General features: G+C 41.2%; 1 protein-coding gene across 11 annotated transcripts in view; it reads right to left on the reverse strand.

Moving 5' to 3' along the window:
- Positions 1-3,604: 3,604 nt before the first annotated feature.
- Positions 3,605-23,419, reverse strand: part of USP34 (ubiquitin specific peptidase 34) — a 134,369-nt gene continuing 114,554 nt past the window's right edge. For 6 of the 11 annotated variants that reach the window (XM_040611619.1, XM_040611618.1, XM_040611615.1 and 3 more), the window contains 16 exons: positions 22,869-22,973; positions 20,242-20,389; positions 18,598-19,232; positions 17,009-17,166; positions 15,723-15,801; positions 12,803-12,929; positions 12,348-12,455; positions 11,153-11,257; positions 10,903-11,027; positions 9,704-9,856; positions 8,616-8,739; positions 6,945-7,024; positions 6,120-6,260; positions 5,849-5,995; positions 5,171-5,330; positions 3,605-4,883 (listed from right to left, as the gene is read on the reverse strand). In XM_040611619.1, coding sequence (XP_040467553.1) covers positions 4,273-4,883; positions 5,171-5,330; positions 5,849-5,995; positions 6,120-6,260; positions 6,945-7,024; positions 8,616-8,739; positions 9,704-9,856; positions 10,903-11,027; positions 11,153-11,257; positions 12,348-12,455; positions 12,803-12,929; positions 15,723-15,801; positions 17,009-17,166; positions 18,598-19,232; positions 20,242-20,389; positions 22,869-22,973 — 3,006 coding nt within the window. In that variant the 3' untranslated portion in view covers positions 3,605-4,272. The remainder of the gene's footprint in view (positions 4,884-5,170; positions 5,331-5,848; positions 5,996-6,119; positions 6,261-6,944; positions 7,025-8,615; positions 8,740-9,703; positions 9,857-10,902; positions 11,028-11,152; positions 11,258-12,347; positions 12,456-12,802; positions 12,930-15,722; positions 15,802-17,008; positions 17,167-18,597; positions 19,233-20,241; positions 20,390-22,868; positions 22,974-23,419) is intronic. The other 5 variants (XM_040611623.1, XM_040611622.1, XM_040611621.1 and 2 more) reach the window with 3 other exon arrangements.

Here is a 23,419-nt window from a genome sequence, read left to right on the forward strand (position 1 = left end):
TGTAGTAACAAGAACAAACGCCCGGCACAGGCAGGTTCCCGAGTGTTGCAGTGCTTGTTTTTCAGGGGACCGGAGAGGGTGGAGAACAGCCTCGTGAGCAGGGTCGTGTTTTAGTATCTTCCTTTGAACGCTCAAAAGGTTGTTCCTTTTTTTTGATAAATAGACAAAGAGCCTAACATTTGGAATACAAAACTTAAGAGTATTGGTTGATGAAGGGGCAACGTTTAAGTAAACGGAAAAATCTAGATTTGTGTGTAAAGAGATTTTGTGACAGTTTAGTACCTGAGAGTAGGCCGCTGCATGGAACTACAAGTTTCTTCAGCCAGCGTGTCCTACAGCCCTAATACTCCTCCGGGCAGTATGCTCACCCGTTTCCCCTCCCACCTTGGGGCACAAGTGCCCGCGACCTGCACGTCCCCCTGGCCTGAATTTTCTTGTCTCCCTGCAGGAGCGCCAGCTGGGCCAGCCACCAATCGGCAGTGCCACGGAAGGGACTGACTGGTGTTTCCAGTGTTGCGGCACTCGCCTCCCAGTGTGGGACTGCCAGACCCCCCAGAACAGCAGCGGTCTTGTTCCCTCAGGCCTGCGCAGCTGTAAGTCTGGTAACACGCACGAGCTTTCTGAAGCTAAAACCACACCATGCCTACCTTCTCACCCTGGCTGTAGGCGATGGGCCGGCAGCTTGCACACCCCCGCACAGCTCCTCGCTGACTGTCCTGGCAGGCAAAAAAAAGAGGATGTTTCTTCTTTTTGCTTCACCAACATCCCCGCACTCTTCCTGTCTTCACTGCACGTGCTGGAACTTTGCTGACAGCACTGTATTGCTGACCTGAAAGTTCAATTTCTGCAAACAGCTGTTTTGGAATTGAGAGAAATCAAAGATTAAGTTCATTTTACTTGTAGCAGGTCGCTTTCGGGAGGATTTCCAGCACTACCGTGCAGTCAGCATCGCAGGGAGGCAAAACAATTTACTCTTGAGTGCTAAAATTTCTCATAGACTCTCCAACAGTTCCATAAAACCAAAGAACGTTCAACTGCTTGTTACCCTCAGCCCTTGAGCTGGAGGGAGCAGAGTTAGGAATTACACATTGTTTAGTAACAGCATGATGCTAATGGTACAATAGTATCATAAATGTACTTTGCTTTCTAAGTAAGTCCCTGTGAAGAGTTCCCAATCCTAAATTTTTCCCAATATAACACAAGAGAAAACAGCAGGAGCAGAGATATGTAGGGAGTTTGGGGGAAATATGCCCAAATTTGTTGGATTTCATGTGTTTTTTTAAAGAGAGTAATGAGCACAGAAGCCATTCCAGGGAGAGCAGGCTGTATGAAAGAAGTAAGAAAGCAGGAACAGGAGAAGACACTTCTGCTTGTAACGCAGTGCTGCCATAACGTGGTAAGGTTCTGGGCAACCACCTGGCCTCTGAGAAAGCCAAAAGGAAAAATAACTAAATGTGAAAGATAAGATTTGTAATACAGCCTTTGAAGGGGTTAAATGGGCGGTGGGAATGCCAGGAGGAAATACATAACAGTTAAATGAGAGGTGGGATGAGCCATGGAAGAGATTAAAAGCTGTTAAGAGCCTGAGGAAGCCTGTCAATACGGGGTTGTCAAAGAAAGGGATAAAATATTCTTGAAGGCAAAGAAATACAGACCCCAAAACTGATACAAAGCAAAAGGGGAATGCTATGGGAGACAGTGACCTACAGAACATGTAAAGTGAGGGACACAAAGGAAGAGAAAGACAGGTGCAAACAAGGATTAGGGAAGAGGGGACAAGTTGTAGGTGCTGCTTTTGTTTAAAAACCTGAATACTGGGAAAAAATTCCCAGTAAAAATTGCAGCAATACTCAAGGGGAAGGTGAAAGGTAATGTAAGGGAAGAGCAGTACAAATCACTATACTTCTGGTAACCTTGTCAGAGTTTTTCAGCAAAATAACAGAAAAGCTGGTATTAAATGTGGTCAGTTTAGAACTACAGAACCACCCTTTAATTAAAGCTGACCACCACGGGTTGCAGCATCTTGTCAGACCTGCGCTAGCTTTTTGAAGAGGTTGCAGAGGGACCTGCTGGCCTAGCATAGCTTGTATGTACGATGCCTGACTTACCGTTGGAGAGCTGCACGGAACTGAATCTTCCGAGAGTCCTTGCTAATGGGGGGCGGTTGCGGACAGACTTCTGCAGGGGTTCTAAATGGCCAGTTACCTCTTTGTGAGAAAATAAAATCCAAAATTACCACCAAGAGTATTTGGAAATTGCATACGCAGGTCGGTAGGGGAAAACATCCTAAAAACAACTGGAAGGACCTAGTCAGTGACCAGGCAAACACAGAAGGGCTGATGCCCATCTGGGAGCGCAGAGGAGGAAGGAAGGGTGTGTTCCTTGCATATCGTTTATGAAATAATTACTAAATACCATTTATACTTGGCATACTTCACTACGCGTTTTGAAACAATGACAAAAACATCAGACAGCGTACCAAAAAGCAGGTGCACATTTTCAGTAAGAGTAATTAACTGAGAGTACTCACTGCAGGGTTAGAGCGGCTGCTTCGGCTGCTGAAGATTTTCAGTTCGATGAGTATCTTCCCAAAGACATCTTAACCCAACCACAAACCGCAGGCTTGGGAGAAGACTTGCTAGATGAATTCTGACACTCATGAGGTAGAAGTTGTGACTAGAAGCTGTTGATCTCTCTGAAGTTACAATCTCTGGAGAAGTTGATCAGAAAGGGTAACAAAATTATTCCTAAAGAAAGCAAAAACAATTACTGCATGTCTGAATAATGAGACCAACTTAAGCACTCACCAGCATCCGTACAGTGTCTGTAAATGCAGGAATAGATGTGCTAATGAAGAGGAACATAAAGTGTAAATTTCAAAGCTAAATTATTAATTACAAAAGGTTAAAAAAAAATTAAAGTAGATTCAGAGAGTAAGGGGAGGCCTGAGAGCATCCCATAATAGAATTGTGGAGAAGCAAACGATGCTAAACTACATTCAATGGTAGACAGAATGAAGGAATTTGGAATAAAAAAAGACCAAGATAGATGTGTTATGAAGGCAACAGAAAAACAACTGAGTTAAGCCACTGGAAAATGAAGCTGAAAATGGGAGTTTAATCAGATATTAAAACCAGTATCATTGACAGTCCAAAAGATCACACAGGAAATGGATGTTGCTCGGAAATGCCTTGGGAACAGGAGGAAACGGGACAGGGAAGAACGGTAAAAAGTCACTGCAGCATTTCAGGGGGCGCAGCAGCCGTCAGGAAAGCGAGGGAGTGCGGCGCAGGGGAAGAAGGAAGCCAGTCTGCTAACGGTGCAGGAGGGAGACGCGACTAACATGGGTTAAGACCAGGGAAATGAAAAGTTCTGCTGGTTTCTTGTACCACTTCACCTTCCACCATCGGGGCGGGGGGAAAGTAACACACCACCGCTCCCTCTCAACCGTGCGACCCAACACTGATGCAAAGTAAACCAGAAAAGACCGAAATTTACACCAATCACATACATTTGATCATCGTTTCTCTCTGCAGCCGTTGCACTTTTGAAGTCGTCTTTGATGAGAAACCCAAAGACTGAATCAACATATTATAAACAAATGAAAAGTCATCACAATCAGTTTAATGAAGTGCACAGAATAGCAATTGATCATGTCAATAAAAATAAAACAATTAATTTTACATCAAGTGTGCTTTATTTCCTCCACAGGTATTCTGTTAAATAAAGCACCATATATATACTGCCAGGCCACAGCTAAAGAGGATTCTTTACAGAATCAAATTTCTTGTGGTTTTTTAGTATACAAGTAAACTTAATTTTGATAATAAGAACCACAGCGATCTGAGGCAATCTGCCTCTATTATAAGGTACAAAACTGGCACAGAGGACACCATATTATACACAGTAAAAATGCCGTAAGTTTAAATTACATCATACAGGGCAGGGAGGCCCTGTTCTCCCAGACAGCCATATTAAATGAAAGCCACTACAGTGAACTCTTAATTACATAAAACATATCCATTATCTGATTGCCCTTTAAGAAAGTGTACGGTAGATGCAAAAAAAAAAAAGGGGGGGCAGGGGGGGTGAAGGAATCTGAGTTCTGCCTGACCAAGAATTAAGCGTATAAATCTATCTTGCCATTCAAGCAGAGAGCACTGGACAAACTGAAGCACAAAACAAAAATAAGCAAAACTTATACAAACAGCGTTGGTGGGGGGAAGAAAAAAAAAAAAAAAAGACTTAAAAGCAGACATGCTCCATCTAATGTCAAGAAGCAGCTTGGTTTCCTTTTCCAGATATCCTTGTGACCACATGAATCGTAGACTCAATGGTCCTACACAGGATGTCTAAAATGTCATGCTGCTGCATGTGACTAAAAAGTCCTCTGGAATGGCCACAACTGATTGATAAACTAGTTTCAGGGTCCTGGGATGGTAAGGCTTGACCATCACAGCTTCGCAAATCTGCGAGGTCAGATAAAACTGCTGAAATCGATGTGGAAGGAAACTCCGAGTCCTCCTCAGCTCCCATGGAATCCTTGGAAGTCTGCAGGTCCTTAAATTCTTTGCATTCTTCAAATTTACCGTTTCCTGACTGCTCTTCTGTGTGCTGTGACCGTGTCGCTAACATTATGTCTTCTGAAAATGAAGATGGGACTTCCATTCTGTACTCTTTGACAGAACTGTTCTCGGGGGAAGGAGGATCTTGCTCAGTGCCTGGATCAATGATGGAAGAGTCCCGCGTCTCGTTATCCGAAGTGCTTGTTGGGGTCAGCGCCTCCCGGGGTTCAGTTTTTATATCACCAATACAGCTGTCTACGGTGTGCTCCTCATCACTGCTGACCCGCCTTCTCTTCACGGGGGTAGCTCCTTCGTCATCTGGAAGAAAAAGGGAAACTCGCTTAGGGAAAACGCACTTTTCATGCTGCACGCCCACGCCACAGGCCTTTCAGGTTTCTATCATTTTCCATATTAAACACAGCACTTTAATGAATACTTAATTCCTTACAGAGAATTCACATAATGGCCTAGAATTTCAGCTCCATAATATTAGTGCTTGTGCAGCGCTGGGGTTGAAGCCGATACACAGCCCACCCCACAGCAGTAAGCAAACTTTGTAAAAGTGCAAAACTTTAATTGCGTGACACCACTGTAAGAAGGCAAACCTTTAGTTTTTCTTTCTTTGGCTTCTTGCTCTTGTAACGAGTTCCTCTGTTGTTGACAAGCTCTACATTTGTTTAAAAGCTCTTGTAAAGTTGGAATCAGGGCTGAATTGAGCTGTTTGGGAGTGTGCACTGAAAGCAGCAAGGCAAGCGCTCGCAGGTCCTAAAAATACAGAAAGAAACAAGTTTAACTAGCCCTATTTCAAACTTGCATTTGATTCATCCTACACACCGATCTGTGTAATAAGCAGAGGCTTCAACATCATCTGAACATCCCAAAGACCGAGTTCTAAATATACCTGCACTGCTGAAGTGGCCCACCCCCTGCTAATTTGCTGACCTTAACACACATCTGTCCCAGGCAGACGACACTACCGCACCACGTGCTGTAAGACAGGATCTTTGCTGGGTTAGGACATTGCTACAATTAACTCTGCTGCACTTGGGGTTACTTTTTTCCTCTCCAACAAGCCACCCCCATCAGCCCCACAGCGCCCGCCATTGGCTTGGGGTGCGCACGGAGAAGGCGTGCCTGTGGGTAGAGAATTCCGGAGAGCTCGGATTGCCGCTCGGCACATCTGCGATCATCTTGTCCGTAGGGGTTATTAGAACCTGGCTCCTGCAGAAAATAAGCTGCCTCCTACACCATGCTGGCATTGGAACGGCTTAGAAAAGACTCACCCCGTTTAAAGTAGAGCTTGCTTTGGAAATTTCAACTCTCTGGTTGCTGAAGTCAGATTCTAGGCTTTGATATTGATTTATTAGATTTGTAATTAGAGTATTGATTAGGTTGGCACAGTTTGCTTCAGAAAACACCTGCCCTTGGACCTGTGAAAAGAACGTATGATTTTTAAAGCACAAAAAAATGGAACTGTGAAAAGGGCATCCCAAGCTGAAAAACAGCATATACGACTGTATTTGAAATGGAAATTATCACTAAAGGACCACGCACCTTTAGAAGAAAATGGGTCAGAAAGGTGTATACAATGTTGTTGTTAAGAAAGGTCCTTTCGTCCATCAGAATACATTTTATATATTCTGCAAAAACCGGGTCTTCACAGAGGAGCTTTACACAGTTCTTTGACATTGCGGACTGGTGGAGAGAGAGAGAAGAGCACACAGTCACCGCTGGACGCACAGCACTGCGCTCGCACACCATCTTAATTCATACTGCACTGTTCTTACTGATCAAAACATGTCAGGTCTATCAGGTATCGGGAAATTGTACCAATTAATTATTGTCAATTATTATTTCACGTTTTCCTTTTATGAAGTTTATTCCATGGGAGTGCCACTTTCTCACGATCGTACGTACGGGAAGGGCCGGTGTCTCCTGACCCAGAAGCCAGCTATGGGGCCCTCTCACAGAGGTGCAAAGGCCCCTCCCAGCCTCAGGCATCTCCCGGTTTTTATTCCATCGTACCAGCGCTGATGCTACATAAAAAGCTGGCAAGTGACAGAGGCAGGACGAAGCAGGTTTGTGCGCTGCAGACTGCCTCCAGCCAGCGTTACGTACTGCCTGAAACTGCCCAAGCGTTTGCAGGACCGAGGGTGTACCGGGAGCAAAGACGATTTGCCAGATTTTAATACTTGGGTTCTCAGGTTTTATCAGATGACAGGCAGTGTGAGCAGAGGTGTTTTGCATCCAAAATACTAGCTTTTTGGAAGAATGAATGATACCCACTAGTTACAATTTACGGGTTATCTGCGTGTCCCGTTCATCGCTGTATTTTGCCTGTATTTCATTCCGTTAGTTCTCAAACTCACTGACTCTTACCTGAGTCTGACAAAGCTCAGTCCAAAGTTTGGGGAATAGTGCAAGATGAAGCGGCAAACCTTCATATGCAACTAGGACACCTGAAATCGTATGAGAAAGTAAGTTACTGTGTGAGAAATTTGTTGGAGATACTTGCTTCCTGATGACAGTAGGACTGAGGTGCCGTATCATTTTATAAGACCAGACTCTTAGCACTTTCTGTAACCAGAAAGACCTATCGTCTGTGAAGCTTTTACAGTACATTTAATAAATACGTGAGTCCCGTCAGTATTTCTGTGAAAAGTAAAAAACCTAAAGAGCTGGCTTTGCTTCTGGGTTTATGATCAGGGTATTGTTATTGCTGTCTTACATTTTCAACTGGTCAGCTGCAGCACTTAAAGGTTTTAAATACCTTTTTTTTAAAAACAACAGCATAAAAATTTTAAAGGGTAATCTTCATTATTAAGCTGAGCACCATTGTTACCTAGACCACAAAAGCGTTAAGGGATACACTGAACCACAGCAAACCATACCCGTTCCGATCCACTTTGTAACTAACACGACCTAGGGTAAATACTCAGCATGCTAGAGGTACAACCAGAAGAGCGTGACAATGAGCAAATGGGTGATTCAGATCAAAAGAACATTATACGATCACCGCTCTTTGGACAAGATTAATTTTGAATAGTTTTATTTGTCTAGAAGTGGTCTGTAATCACAGCTAGCTAGCCGGCTCCTACAGACACAGAACCCGAGGAAACAAGTGGGTATTTTCAGAAGGGGTTCATTCTGCTCAAGGTATTAAAGAATCAGAAGATTACTTTCTCTTGGAAGGAATCTGTGTCTCTCCACCGACTACAGAGGAAACGGGCCATACATCTCACTTTTAGGCAGCCGAAAGGAGACGGCTCCCAATCCATGTGCCCACGTATGCGTGTGACGCTGAGGTTAGTGCATCTGCACCTACCACGCCGAGTAGCCTGGCTTGTCCTAGGCTCCATGGGGCGAGACAAAAATAAAACCTACAACGTGCCTTTGGAGTAGCATGGGGCAATTCCAGGCGGGATGGTCTGCACAGAGCCAGCCCAAGGGCTGAAGTGGTCACACAAAGCCATGAACGCCTTGTTCGCACACCAAAAAAAATGAATTTACATTTCAACAGGAAGAAACCCAGATACTGGTGGTACCTACTAGCAGAGCTGAAACAAGTATTGGGTACAAACTACATGACTGAATGGTTATAAACTTAATTAAATGTTGTGATGGCTCCAAGAACTACGGAGCAAAATCAGCCTAGGCTGGCAGTAATGGCAGCAGTGCCATCGAGATGGCAGTGCATGCTCCTGGGTGGGCTGCCAACTGCTGCCATTGGCAGTGATACTGAGGATTCAGCCTCCCCCTCCCCCCAGATGGTTCAGTATTAAACCCTGAATGTGCAAGGGGACAGAATTCTCTCTGTTGCCTCAGCTCCTTTCTGGACAGGCCTGAAAGCGCAGCAGTCACGTAGGTAAGACTGCACTACATTACACACATCGTACAGTTTTGTAGATAAAAATAACATCCAGAACAATTAATGCAGCAGGTCTCACAAGCTCTGTTTTTTCTTGAAAATTTTCAATATAAAACTTAGTAGAGAAGCACTCAGTTACCACAGAAAAAAAATTCCTTAGGCTGTTTAACCTTCATACTTACTCATTTTAACTAAAGTTTCAGTAAACTTTTCACAGTTGATTGCAACTCGACATAGTAGATGGATGAACTGATGATAAGAAAAGAAGTAGTCTAGCAGCATACGATCGTAAACATCATCTTTGCCCTGAAGATTTAAGAGAGCTTCATTTAAACTACATAAGCAACTGGATGGCAACCAGATTTCCTAAGCATCTCGCTTAACGGTGCTGCACTTGGTGCCCTACAACGTGTAGTCGTGTACTACAGGAAAACACGATGGGAACGTCCAGGTCTAACCCAGGCCAGCTGCGGCTCCCCACCGCGCCCTCGGCCAGCGCAACAGCGAGGTGGGAGGACGGATGGCAAACACAACTCCCCCACCAGGAAAAACTTTTATTGTAGGATTCTGAATCAACAGACTGAGAAGATGCAAAGCTGTGCGAATACCACATCTTGCAGATGACAAGAAAAGTACACAGCAATTTTAAATTGTATGCAGACACCTAAATATATATGCTACTGCTTTTTACAGTCACACTTTGTCAGTTATGATCTGTAGAAGTCAGAATTTTCTCAAGACTGAGCTTCACAAGCTTTCAAAGCAGCATCTTCACGAACGTCTCAAACCGAATGGCAAATAGATGCCAAGGGCTTTGTGTGCCAGTATTTTAATATATTTTGGATATATATGCTTAAAATGGCATCAGCTTCTGTAGACCAGATAGCCGAAAGGAAATCGCCAAACCTCAAGCAAACAAATGCAATCTTATACGAGACAAACGAATGAAAAGTAAGCATGCAAAACCCACAGGGAAACTGACAGTGGATGTGGTCTTAAAGGCTTAAAAATCTTCTGGTTCCTAATACGTACAAATTCATTATAAAGCGTAAAATACCGTGTCATACAATATGCTGACTTTTAAAGTTAAAATATTTATGTTATTCAGCGTCACATCCGTTACACCTCTGGATACACGATGGAAAAACCCACCACGGGTAATTTTTGGCACTCTACGTTTTTTAAAAAACTTTGGTTACACGGTAAATTTGATGGTGCACGAATATACACAGCATCATTCGGAAAGCTTTAAAAAAGAAGGGTTACTTACCCTACAGTAACCGTGCTTCTTCGAAATGTGTTGCCCACACAGATTCCCATCTACGTGCACATAGGCCCCATGTGCAGGAGATTGGATTCTTTCTGAATAGCAGTGTCCACTGGGGCTGTGCCTGCACCCAGTGTGTCCTTGCGACCACTGTACCTGAGGGCATAAGGGGTATGGCGGCTTCAACCACCACTCAATTCCTTCACCGATAAGAATCCCCTATGACAGGACTCGGAGTTAGCACAGGAGGAGGGACCACAGAATCTGTGTGGACAAAGCATCTTGAAGAACCACAGTTACTGTACAGCAAGTAACCAGTTCTCCTTCTTCAAATGATTGTCCATACATATTCCTTTTAGGGTGGGATTCACCTTACCTGACTTTAACTATCTAAAATCTAGTCACGTCAGTATTCCTTGCGGCCAGCGGGGAGGGAGAGAGGCTCCTCCGGAGGAAGAGTCGCCTCACCCGGACTCGGGTGCCTAGGACAGGAGGGAGGGTAGCTACTTCTCTCCTTCCACAGGGAACTATTGGTCGCCGTTAATCACGGACGGAGCTGGACGCCGACCTTTTAGATAGGCAAAGTTACGTGAGCTGAATCCCACCGCTGCTGCAACTGCCATAATGGGACGTGGCAAGTGACTACCGAGTAGCCCCACCAAAGCTGGCATCCCGTCAGGAAGCCCACAGCAGGGAAAATGGGAAGTGAAAGACTTAAAGCCCTACATGGTATTTCAGGCACTGGTATTTCACCCAAACAACTGGCAGATTATGCCTCAGTCCCGGCTGAACGGGCTCTAGTGAACCCTGAGGGATCGACAGCTTAGCTGTCTGGTCACAAATCTCAACACAGGTTGAAACCCAACTGACAGTCCCTGGGCAGTTCCTCAGTTTTCCTTATAACTGCCACAAACAGGCTGGAAGATTACCAAAACGTGTGCTACGGCTTTTTTCTGAACGCAAGGTTCACACCCTTATCATGTCTGGAGTATGAAGCTGTGTGTCACCAAGGGCAGGGAAATGGTGCTTCTGGAGTGCACATCTAGAATGGAGTATATGAGGACAACACATCTTGAAGAAGAATTATGCTTTGCTTACAAAGAAAACGTAAATGCATTATGCTACTGGATTCTTACAACACTTCTATAAAGACGGGAGAACGATAGAGAAACAGCTATTTATAAGACCATACGTTTACGTACCTTGCTGGCTTCCACCATGGTAGGCAAGAGGCACATATTAAGCTCAGGACGCGGAGGACGAATATTGCTTTTTCCCCCTATTAATTTCAAATTTTCACGACATGGAAAATAAGGTCCAAGAGACACTGTAGTATAAGTTAGGATAAAATGGGGATATATTAAAAAGGTCAATATTTGACAGCAGTAAGGAACACGATAAGAGTAATAATAGCGTAAGAGAACTTCAAAATACAATCGCTGAAATACCTACTTGGGATATTACTGTGGTGGTATGTACAATGATTGTGCTGTAGAAATGGAACCAGAGTATGTAGGAAATCATGAGGACTTAAAAGTACAAGCTCCTTGAGGACATCTACAAACAAAAAGTTGTTTTTGCCATTACATATTGTTATTTCTTAACAGCAAACAGTTTAACTTCAGGCTCATGCACTTGCAAACTCTCTTTCACATCACTTTTGCTGCACTTAGCGCGCACCGTGGAGGCAGACTCTACTGTGAGCGACCGGAAAGTGAACACCCCTCAATCGGTCAAGAATCCCTTCACCTCTGCCACGGGGAGAAAACCTGCTCAGTGGTAGCTCAACCACCAGTGAGAGGGGTGCCAGCTTGTAGGAAGTAGAAGCTCAATAAAATTACCCTCTGTCCTTCTTCTTACACATATCAGGTTTGATGCCTGGAAAACGTCAACCAGCAGCAGTCAGGAGGACAATGAGAAAGGCACTCGAAATACGGGGAAAATGCATGCAAATCACACCAAAAAGCAATGTGGACACAGGTTTAGGTCTTCATCAGCCATGCACAGAGATGCAGATGATATCCATTAAATAACAGTAAAAAAGCCTAAGCTAGAAAAAACCTAGGCCTTTTTGAAATAGGTCTTCTCATGCAAAAGGGACACTTACATATAATGTTTACATCTACAATTTCAAAAAGCAAATCCATCCCATTTAAAGGCTCTTTAAGCTCTACTCCTATTATTACACCTTCCTGTAATGGATCATAACCACGAACACTACAGGCTGTTATTCAGACTAACCTGGCCACCATGCACCCTTCCGAGTGGAGCGTTAGTTAATATTTGAATTTTAACGTAAGATTCAGGATTTGAATCTAAACTCACGGACACCTGAATTCAGGAGTTAGTCCTTAATCATTAAACCTTGTAAGGTAGCAAATTGGCCTCTCAAAACAAAGGCTGACTCTTTGTGCACACAGCCTGCGTGCCTGGGGAAGCAGGAATATGAATTTTAACCTGACAAACCCAGAATTACTTATAATTGGAACAAGGGCAGTATCGGTGTATTGACAATATTAATATAACCAAGCCCATTGTAGGAGGATCTAGTAAGCACCCACACTTGCAAAAACGGAATTTAAATGTCAAAGCAGGTAACTGTGTAGAACAGATCCTTCCTGACCGCAGTTCCACCGTCACCACTTACCAATACAAGCGTTTCTAAGCTCTGGAGGACTATAGGAATTTAGCAGAGTTAAGAGCTTATGGGCAAATTCAATTCGCTCCTGCCACTGAATGAGAGCTTGCTTCACATCTGCAAATGCAAAAGCCACAGAAATACATTTAGTTGATTTCTTAAAAGCTCAATAAATAAAGCACAGAATTTTACTGAAGAATCTCTTTTTCCTCTAGCATGATTTTAATCCATCTAGAAATCTGTTAAATCTCACTGGTCTAACTGCTATTAAATTTACTTAATCTAGTTCCATATTATGCCAATAAATAATTTCATAAATAACAATTTAATGACTGTTAATAAATCTTATCTCCTATTGTGCGGGGAGTTTTTAAATACAGGTAATAAGGAAGATAAAATACCAGGGTTTGGGTCATAAAAATGAACAGACAACAGGCGTAATCCTTTGAAGAGTTATATCAAACCTTTTCTTTGAAGATATGGACGTGTTGACTTAAGAACCGAAAGGAAAATAGACAAAAGTTCTACCAGGTCTCCAGTCACATGGCAAGCTGTGGCCTCATGGTACATCATGTGCAACGTATTAAAGGACTAGAAAGAAAGAAACACCAAAACTTTATGTTGCCAAATTAATGTACTTGTTACCGTTTCTATTTCTGTTCCAAACACCACTTTTACATTTATTTTTGTGCTCAAACAAGACATATCAAAATATACAGTGCTAGACATAATCACAAAATTACATCAAAGATAACGGCATTTAAAAGGAGAACAAACCTGTATACAAAATCAGTATATTTACTAAAAGATTCTTAGAAGAAAATAAAAAGGGGACATGGGGGAAAGGGATAGAAAGAGAGAAGGAAAGGGAGAGAAGAGATGAATGTCCAGGTATCTTCTGTAACAGCCAAACGGAATTGTTGACCTGGACATCTGGTTTTGCGAATAATGAACAACGGGTGGGCTTGTTTGGGGGTTAAACTGAAACTCACGCTTGGCCAAAAGGCTGATTTTTATTCTTCTCATCTAACCCCAAAAACTTAGAGCCATATTAAATTTTTATCATGAGCATGCCGGAGGCAAACCGAATTGGTAAAATTTGGTGTAACTTTAACCCCTCTACAAGCAGCTACCACCCATCTCAGCTCCAGAAATGAGTATTTGTGTGAGCACATCCAATACCACTTACAGAGACAGATGTTTAAGAACAGCCTTGATTTGTTCTCAAGGTAAAAGCTTTATATTAGTGGCTCAAAATAATTACAATGTCTTCACATGTTTATCCAAAACCCAATAACCCAAGCATAATTAGGGACGTGGTGGTTTTATATACCTGTAATCCCAATCTTTCTGTGCCAGCATACACAGGGATATCAGAGATGCATAGAGACAGACATGGGTATGTGAATTTGGGAAAAACCTTAGGATTAATGTAGACGCTAGTCATTTTTCAAAATGCTGCTTGAGGTCATACACCGTAAGATTGTACATCAGATTAATTACTTCTCCTTTTATAACTAAAATACCTTCTGGGCATTTATGATTTCTAGAAATACTGGGATGGAAAAGCAACTCATTTCCAAACGGCAAAAATTCTAGCACAAGATGTAAGAAAAGATACTTGATCTGTGGGGATATATTAAAGATAAAGAAACAGCAATCGCATTCCCCATAATGCAAAATCTTTTTCTATTACAGTGAAGATAAAAGCTACAGAGCCAGCCCTGCTAAGGGGAAAACTTTTCTGGATGTGCTAACTCCCTGATGTGGTATTTTTTACCACACAAAACGCTTCCAGTGAGCAAGTGAAAATGTGAGGGATGGTAATTTCAAGCTGTATAGCAACGTCAGTGTTATCTAATTTCTAGCGATGTTTTATGCAGGATAAGTTGCATCTTACACTACGCATTGTTTACAAAATGAGTTATCTGTTGTTAGCATGGATCAGGGTTAACTGAGCTGTTCAACAAGTTCTCTTTATACGTATGTACGTATGGATCTTAGTCTACTTACACATTTCACATATGAATAAAGTTATAGCTCAGTTCCTAACTTTTTAGCCCGTTTACTGAATGTAATTATTATTTAATAAACACACATTCTTGTCCATCAACTCAATAATGCAAGTGTTGAACAGAATCCAAGGCCCATCTTAAGAAGGACAAAGGGAAAAAAAAAAAAAAAAAAAAGGTTAAACGCTGCCTGTGCCCTTTTTCAGTCTTCTCACTTATCTTTAAGTAGCCACTGACAGTTCAGAGCTTTTTCAGCAATGCCTTTTAGGCTCTTCCTACATTACTGCAGGACAGTATGGGTGGATCTGTAGAGCAAAGCCGTTGGTGGGCAGGGGCCTGATACACAAGCTGTACCCACTGCAGGACTGCATTATTTATTCTTTTTTTTCCTCTCCATTTTGGACTAACTCTGGTCTGGTCTCATGGACCAAAAATCCATTTACAACTGGATTACACCGTATGTGCTCCAGAAATGCATTTCAGGTGTAGTTTCACTGCAAAGAAATCTAGTTTGTGTGTTCTTACACTGCTCTGTCCTGCAAACAAATGCACAGGAGGTAGGAAAGAGAGGGACAATTGCCTCAAAGAAGCGTTCACAAATACTAATCACAATTGCATTCGAGTATCCTTTAAGTTATTTCTGTATTTTAACCTGTTGCCTTCTTAACTAGTAATAATTGTGTGACTGTGCTCTGCCATTCAGTCACAGTTCACCTGTAATAAAGAGAATGACACCAAAAAACCCATAAATTCAGTCCTCTCAACATGATCTGCTCGAGGCTTTCTCTCTGTCTTGAGAAGCAGGCAAACATTTCCCCGATCACCTTTCCACTACCACAGAAATCTCATTACAGACAAGGGAAGTACCTATGCGAAGAAAGCCAAGACTGATTTCTTACTACTCATACTCATGACATCTCCTTCTGGTTGCAAGTTTTTCAGTTGACTGAATTTACTACCCATTATGAACCTCCAAGCGCTTGTATCTATCCTTGATATAGGAGATGACCTATTATCCCTTGATTTCTTGTGCATTTTTCCTGTTTAAGCGACATCCTTTTATAGTTATCCTACCAGATCACTGTTATCAACTAACCTGTTCTCTTTATCCTGCATTAAGGTTTGTATTGCCTCAAGTTTACTCGCGTAACCTCTTAGTGTTTAGACATACAAAATGCCCAGTCCATCTTTTTTGTCCTTCCTATGATCCTTAAGATGTCAAGGTTTATGCCTATGCCAGGTTTTAATCAATCTATTTCATGTATTTCATATTATACCATATTAAATCAATTTAAAACAAACACACTGTCAGAAAGGGATGACTTGATGAGAAAGCAAGAAATTTATTGTAATTAAACAACAAAGTACTTACCTCAGTCATCAGAATCAATCCTCTATTAAACACAACAAGAAGTCTGTCCTCGTCAGATTCTAATAATATTCTGAAGGCACTAGGAAAAAAATCCAAACATTGAGAACACTGAAAATTACATATCATCTTCTCATAAATCATACAAACGCTTAAAACTGTTACGCTCAAGCTATATTTTGCAAAATATCACAAAACAAAGAAACCCCAAAAGAACATATTTCTTCTCTTCACACACCCCTGACTTTTTAATTTAAAAATGCCTTCCTTTATGTCAACTTGATGTTATTTAAAGTATTTTATAAACAACCTTTACAGAAATATTTCCCAAGTTACATCTGCAAAAATACTAAAACCCAAGGAAAATAATGTACTTCAAAAGACAGAAGTTTATGCTTGTCAAATGATACATTTAAATAGGTTCAGTTAAGTATGTTTGGACTTACAAATGTATAAAACCATTTATATCAGAATATTTTATGCTTACAGCAGAACAGAAAATAAAGGATTATGCTAATGAATGGTTCGTCTCAACCTAACAATTCTTCCAGAGCATTTGGGAAAATCTAGCTGCGCTGTGACAGATGACTGTAATCCCTTCAGGTAACACAGGCCATTCTCCCTTTTCACAAGAGTGTTGCAACGCATCAACAGCTGCATTTAAAACCTCAATAACCAGACCGACACACACAGGCACTTTGTATTTATACTGAAAATACCCAAGCAACAACTTCCAATGTACTACTAAGACTAGAAATGAAAAACTGTTTGAAGATATGATACAATAAAACTCTGTCCCACAGGCACAATTTCCAAAAAACCCATTTCTGCCCCAAAATAAGAAATGTCAACAACAGCGGCTGAAGTTACCGCTTTGCCCATCTAGGCTAATCATGGCAGGCTGAGAATGGAATTTCAGCTTAAAGGCTGAATTAGAACATCGATTGATTTGGTTTTAGGTTGCTTTTTTTCAAGGGCCTCACTGAAGCAATTTTGTCATAGTGTTTCTTTTTGAACCCTAACAATATACATCTTGGTTTATACCCGTTTATTGTAAACTATTTGGTTAGTTTCTGAATTTTCAGCTGACAAAATATTAACAAACAATGGATTTGGGGCAGGGGGAAATTATAACTTTCCGTTTGCTTATTTCTGAATAAAAGTATCCCCAAAACTTTTTAAAAAAGAGTATCAAAATATCAACACTGATTTTTTTTTTTGTACTTCACATTTGGTAAAATATGGTTCCTCTTCAAACAGATTATTACACCACTTCACTACTAACGTACCTTATTAACGTAGTCCAACAAGACCGTCCATCCAAGCAGCGCAAGTAACAGCTTATGGTTGTTTTCTTAAATTGCTTTATGTCTTCTATCTCTTCCTCTCTCATGTCTGGTCTCTGAGCTACAAACAGTTGCATGAGGTTAAACAGCTCTTCTACTGCCTAAAACACACAAAGAATATTAGGTTAGAGTAATCACTCTCAGTATGTTATGGTTTAAGTCTTATTTGTATTACTTACTGTCTATTTCTTCTACTAACAAACACATGTAAGCAAATATAGATGGGAGCACATTTTTAAGCGTTACAACGAAGTTATAAAATCAGCAGACAGCATTTTAACCTTAAATAATTAAAACTAAAAATCTGACATAGAAATTGTGGGTATTTTTTTATCTGTCTCGAATGTAGTTTGCTTTTAGCCTTTGCTATTTACTGTGTGGATTAGGACGTGTATTTGAGATAACCCTTCTGAACCTTAAATGGGTCTTTTGATGCTTCCTAATAGCACAGCTCATTGGCACATACATATACGTATATGAAAAAGAATCTGAAATCCTGATCTACGTGACCAAACTTCCCAGATTTCCTTAAGGAATGTAGGGTGTCGCCTACACGGTGCACGTGCATTCTCTGATGGTCAGCGTATATTCCAAGTAACAGAATTCAGAAAGCTGCTTATGCTAAAACTCGCTGGAGTCCCGCATGCACGAGGAACACTAAACGCAGTGGGGTAACTGAAGTCGCTTGCATCACAAACTGAGACTTCTGAGGGGAACAATGAAAGCAGCAGGAGTGCTCCCAGCACTGTGAAGAGCATAAATGTGCTCTGTGAGCTGAACTAGACAGAAGTTCAACACAGACGGTTCCACGCATCCTCCTCTATGTAGTGAAGGACATCTTTGTATTCTTTCTGCCCTTGCACATCCATAAAGGATCCCAAAGCAGTACTTGCTGACTAAGTATTCAAACCCACGTACTCGCTCTCTTAAAAACCTGGTAAGCCTGTTCTCTCACCATTACACACGGACTATTTTAACTAGCATCTGCTCTCTGCTGCAAATGTCATAATGTTGCAGAGTCAGGGCAACCCCCAGTGTACTAATGTCTTGCAAAAGGTACGCCAGTGCTCCCAAGGTGAACCCCAGGCCATCCTCCATCTGAATGCCACACGCTAAATCCTGGCCCTATTCCAGAAACTGAAAGCAAAGAAGAAACTCACTGGGAATTCCTCCAACTTAGCGCGTGACAACGCAACACGCTTTCTTGAGACCACCGTGAAGGGCTATTCCTTGTTTCTTACAACTGCACTGGCATACAGAATATTGAAGGGCAGTGGAAACACCAATGTCTGCTTCCAGAAAAACACATCTGCTCTCCAGCTGCTACACAGCAAAGAAGAAAATCCAAAAGAATCCCCCCACAAAGTACAGTAATTGGATCTAAACACATTATTAATTACTTATACCAGGAAATCAAAATATATTACTTTTACCACTGGATACATGAAATAAGTCTTTCCCTTAAAAGAGATGTTCAGTAAGAGGGAAAACACTAACAATGAAATCGTATTTTTTGGTATCAGTCTACTTACTCCTGGGTACTGACTGGCATGCGGTGTGAGATTCTTGAAGGCCCACTGGATATTCTGGTGAGAAGCCAACTGCCTCGTGAATGCAGGGGACTGCTCGCAGCAGAGGCGCAGGATGCCATAGTAGGCAGGCAGCATCCCACGGTTAAACAGCACCACATCCTGATCGTCATGGTCTGCGAGGATGTAATTGAAGGCAATGTTCTTTGTCACCACGGGATTCTGTACAATAAGGCGTACGTTCTCCGGACAGTCAACACACACGTTATACCAAAAAGACAGCAAAGCCTGTTTGTTGTGGTTGGTGGCTATAGCCGGCTCAGAAAGTTTAGGCTGGAAAAGGTTCCATAAGTCCATGAAGTAAGTAGAAAACATGAGTTTCTCAGTTTTTGAGATCAAACAGTATGTCATGAAACTGAAGTAGGGCACAAGTTTTGTAGTGCCATGAACAGCAGCATCAACGTATAGCTTAGCTCTTGAAAGAAGGCCGAGAAGCACATTGTAGACTTGATGAAGAACTACTGTAGTATCTGGACTGAGAGGCAGATCACGTGTGGGGATGTGTAAAGAGCGGGTCGATCGGAACATCTGACGGAAGGAATTGCTTGGAATAAGCGACACCAAGAGATAGGCTGCAGCTTCAAATAAAAACAAATTTGTTACACCTTTGAAAATTACATAAGTGCTTAACAGCCATTTAAACAGAAGTTAAGTTACATTGGACGTTCCATTTACAGATTTCAAAGCATTTTGCAGAATCTGGTATTACTATATTCACAATAGACATGAAAAAAAAAAATCAGAGTGGGCAAGACCAGCACAAAGCATGTTGAAAGCGGTGCTCAGATTTGCTTTCATGCCTCTTCACCCTATATTCCTGCCTGCTGCTCCGTTCTAACTGTTCTAACATAATGCATCCCATCACAGATACTCAAAGCCAGATGTTTTCTATGACTAAACTGTTTACTGCTTGATCAAGACATCATTACCTCTTCAGAGCTGTCTACAACTGGCGTCTGCTGCAAAGCTGTACCTCCAGTTCCCACATCTCCCTCAACCCCAGAAAATGTATTAAAAGTTCAGTGTGGCCTGTTACTGTGGAATCTCCTTGATAAAAAAATTCAGACACAGGAAAGGCTGAAAATGTGATTTGGCAATCTGACTGCGTGATTCCTGGCAGCACAAATGAGAGATCCAGAACACCATTGTAGCTGGGAAGAAGCACAGGCTTCTCCTCCGTGATCCACACGTTCAAAGGACTCAACTGAAGATTACTCTGCGAGGGGTGAAAGAAGAACACAGACTACTCCTATCTACAGTACAACTATGTGATGGACACTACGGAGAACCTCTTGGATTAGCTCTTTTTCTTCTTCGGGCTTTCCTGGATCTCAGAGATCCTCCACATCAACCTACTAACGTAATGCTCAAGATACGACATCAAAACATAGCCTTCATCAAAACCAGGCATGTCTTGATGAGGCACCACAGCTGTACTAGTATTTTAAAATACAGTAATCATAAAACAATTGGAAAAGGAAGAAAAGACAAGCACAAGAGCATGTATTTCATTTGTGACAAGAACACCCCATGTGTAGTAACTTGCTACAACAGAAGAGTAATTTTCTCCAATATAAATCAACTTACAGGTTCTCACTCTAGGATAGTTGTGTGCCAGAAGAAAACGTTCAACCCAATTTTCCATATTTTGCAGCACCCAGCTGTGAGCTAGTTTATTTCGAGGTGTTTGCACAGCCAGCCAATCCAGGCACTGAGATGGGTTGTATTCAATGACCTGAAAGAAGAGTGGAAAAATCAAAAACAATACATTAACCTTGATACTATGTACTAATTGTATTAAAACCTGCTAAAAATAACTACTAAGGTTTTCAAAATCACTTGGGGTTATCAAAGCACCTACAAGACTGAGGTGCTCTGGCAGACAAAGAAAACCCTTACTAAATTTCACCTGTTTGTGCTTCTGAATCTTGTTCAGAGTTTTTGAATGTTCAATCTAAGACCAGAAGGTTACTCTTTTGAGCATTTGCCTGTTTTGAGATATTTAGGAGTTGAAATGTTTAGCACTTAGAAAAATGAATAATCTTGTCTTTATAAACAAATCCATCTTTTTTTTAAAAATAACTAACACAAACCCTTAACACTGAATCAGTGTTTTTATAGAAGTTTTCTCAACAGAACATAAATGGTATGCAAATACATTCATACAGCTTCATGCTGAGGGTAACTATTATGGTTGTTACGAATATGCAATTTCAAGGAAGGAATTAATCTAGCACTTTTCAAAGGTAATGAAAAGCCAGTGGAGTGCTCTTGTACAGCTACCAAAGCCTCGCAGATAATAATGAGAAAATGTAGCTCCTGTTGCTTTTCTGGGTCTGTGTAGTTGAAAATTTGTTGACATTAGGCCAGTAAATGTAGTTTGTTTATTTGCTAGTTTTTATAAACTGTTTTCTTTTTGTCTTGAGGCCCAGGTGCCCAGGTAACAAAAAAAAAAGGAACTCTAATCTGTCTAAGAAACCACAGGCAGGAACTGGATTGTTGAAGCTCCCAGCTACTCTAATCCACCTAAGAATATGAGCAGCTGACATGACCAAAACTCTGCTTATAAAATTTTAATCTCAATTTAAAAATAAACACATTAAGAACAATCTCCTCCCTTTTTTTAGAAATGACAAATTGATCTGCCAAGTTTCCTTTGTAATAGCTGGAGGGTATCTCCAACCAAGACACTATCATTGTTCACTGTCTTCATAGCTCAATCACTTTTTAATGACTTCTACAAACTGCAGTGGCTGGAAAAGTAGGTTCTGTACCCGAAATCCGTCTGTCTCTGTATTAACTACTGGGCCTCTCATTCCTGCCTACACCATTTCTATCTCTAGCCCTGTGTCAGCAAGGTAAGGATAATAATGCTGGCAACACCAGAGACTGAACCAATGGCTTCTATGCTAAAAGCTTGACCTTCCAACAGAAACCTGCCATTGACTTGCTTTTTCTGTAGGTTCTGTTTGCATAGCAAGAATAGAGAAGGAAATAAAAAAGAGGATTGCTTAAAAAATTACATACCTAAACTTTGTGGCTGACCCAAGCAAGAAGCACAGGTACTTACTTAATGCCACTGCTTGCGTATTGTCATAGGAAGTTTAATTACAAAAACTCTCTTGAAAAGGTTTCCTTATTGCTGAGAGAAATTCATAACCTACTGCTTCCCTGTACCCAGAAAGCAGCCAGATGTCATTCTTGACCTTGAGCTCTGTTGTTTGAACTCTCTTTACCTAAGGTAGCGCAGTTACAGCTAATCCATATTCAGATCAGACACCTAGCAAACACTTGGTATATGCTTTCCCAGATGACCTCGTGGTTCCTGTCCTGTAACTGCTCCTAACCAGGAGTAAAATACATTTGAACAGCAATCCACGTTCTATCCTACAGTGCTTCTGTGGGTAAGCTACATTTTACTAGAGGTGGTCTCAATTCTGCACAGTAATAAACTTTTACAAACCCCAGCGCCACTTTTTAGAGTATTAAATGGAATGAACATTCAACAGGGTGTCCTCAGAAGTCTTCAGGCTGGACACACTGTTCTCAGACAGTAATGAAGACAGTGAATTGTACTGGGAACTGAAAGAGCAGTTAGCTGAAGTGAAAGCTTTAATTCCTTATCATTGCTCAGATCAAGGAATTTATCTCAGTGCCAACTTGGTTAGAAAGTCTCTTTCTCACTTTAGAAATGCGAGAAAGAATGGTCCTGCACCACAGCAATTATCTACTAGATTCAATTTAGCACAATTCTGTGTGTTAAAAATGTTAATGAGTATTTTACTGAGAACAAAATATGTCACACAAATATTCAAAGAATCAGTACATAATGGATGAGAACCCCCTAAACAACGATGGGCCTTGAAACCTCTTACAGTTCTTGCAAAAAGATAACTGAGAAAAATAAGTGGAATTTGCCTAGAAGCAGCATTCTAGATCCTTATTATGAATCAATTAATTTCTCAATTAACTGAAATTTAAAATTAAACTGAAATACAAGTTAACCAGAATGTTGTTAATACAACAGCAAAAGTTACAGCAGAACTTTTTCATGTCTATGGGCTGTTGCTGTTTATTTGGAAGAGAAACGGTCATAAAACCCCCCATGAACTGATGCAGCAAGGATGGCAATGAAATGTAAAACCTTTCCATACACCTAAAAGAATCAACAAGAGAAAGACAGTTTAGCTTCTGTTTTCTTTTACATGTTGTACCTCCCATATCCTCTGCAGGATGTAAGAAGCAAAGGGTGGCATTCCTGGAGGTCCACCAGCAAATTCCATGAGCATGGTCAGCAATTTGAAAAAAGGATTGGCTGCCTGTAATGCATAAAAAGACAAATATCCATTTTGACCTATTTCATTTAATCCACTGATTTTTCTTTAGTGTCTTTTTAAAAAAAACCAAACGTTCACATCAAAATAGATTTCTCTGAACTTTAGACATGAACATTTGTATTACTTTTAAGCCCTTATTATTTAATCTGTAAATAATTCATACATATCGATATCCACACATGGATACAGTAGAATTAAGCCACTGGTTATAGCTACTGCAAGTGAGCCCAATCATACTAGACAGCACCAGCCTGGTAACAGTACATAGTTACAAGGAAATAAGTGCACATTTTAAGTCAGACATCATTCTGAACAAAGGGGGACAGGGGAAATCAAGCTGTACAGTGTTGAAGAATTCACCAGTTTCTCATGGTTTACATCTCTCTCTCTCTCTCTCTCGGATTTCATTCTCTCAGAGTAGCTATTAT

This window comes from Falco naumanni, chromosome 12 (genome assembly GCF_017639655.2).
Source record: "Falco naumanni isolate bFalNau1 chromosome 12, bFalNau1.pat, whole genome shotgun sequence".
In the NCBI taxonomy this organism is placed as follows: domain Eukaryota; kingdom Metazoa; phylum Chordata; class Aves; order Falconiformes; family Falconidae; genus Falco; species Falco naumanni.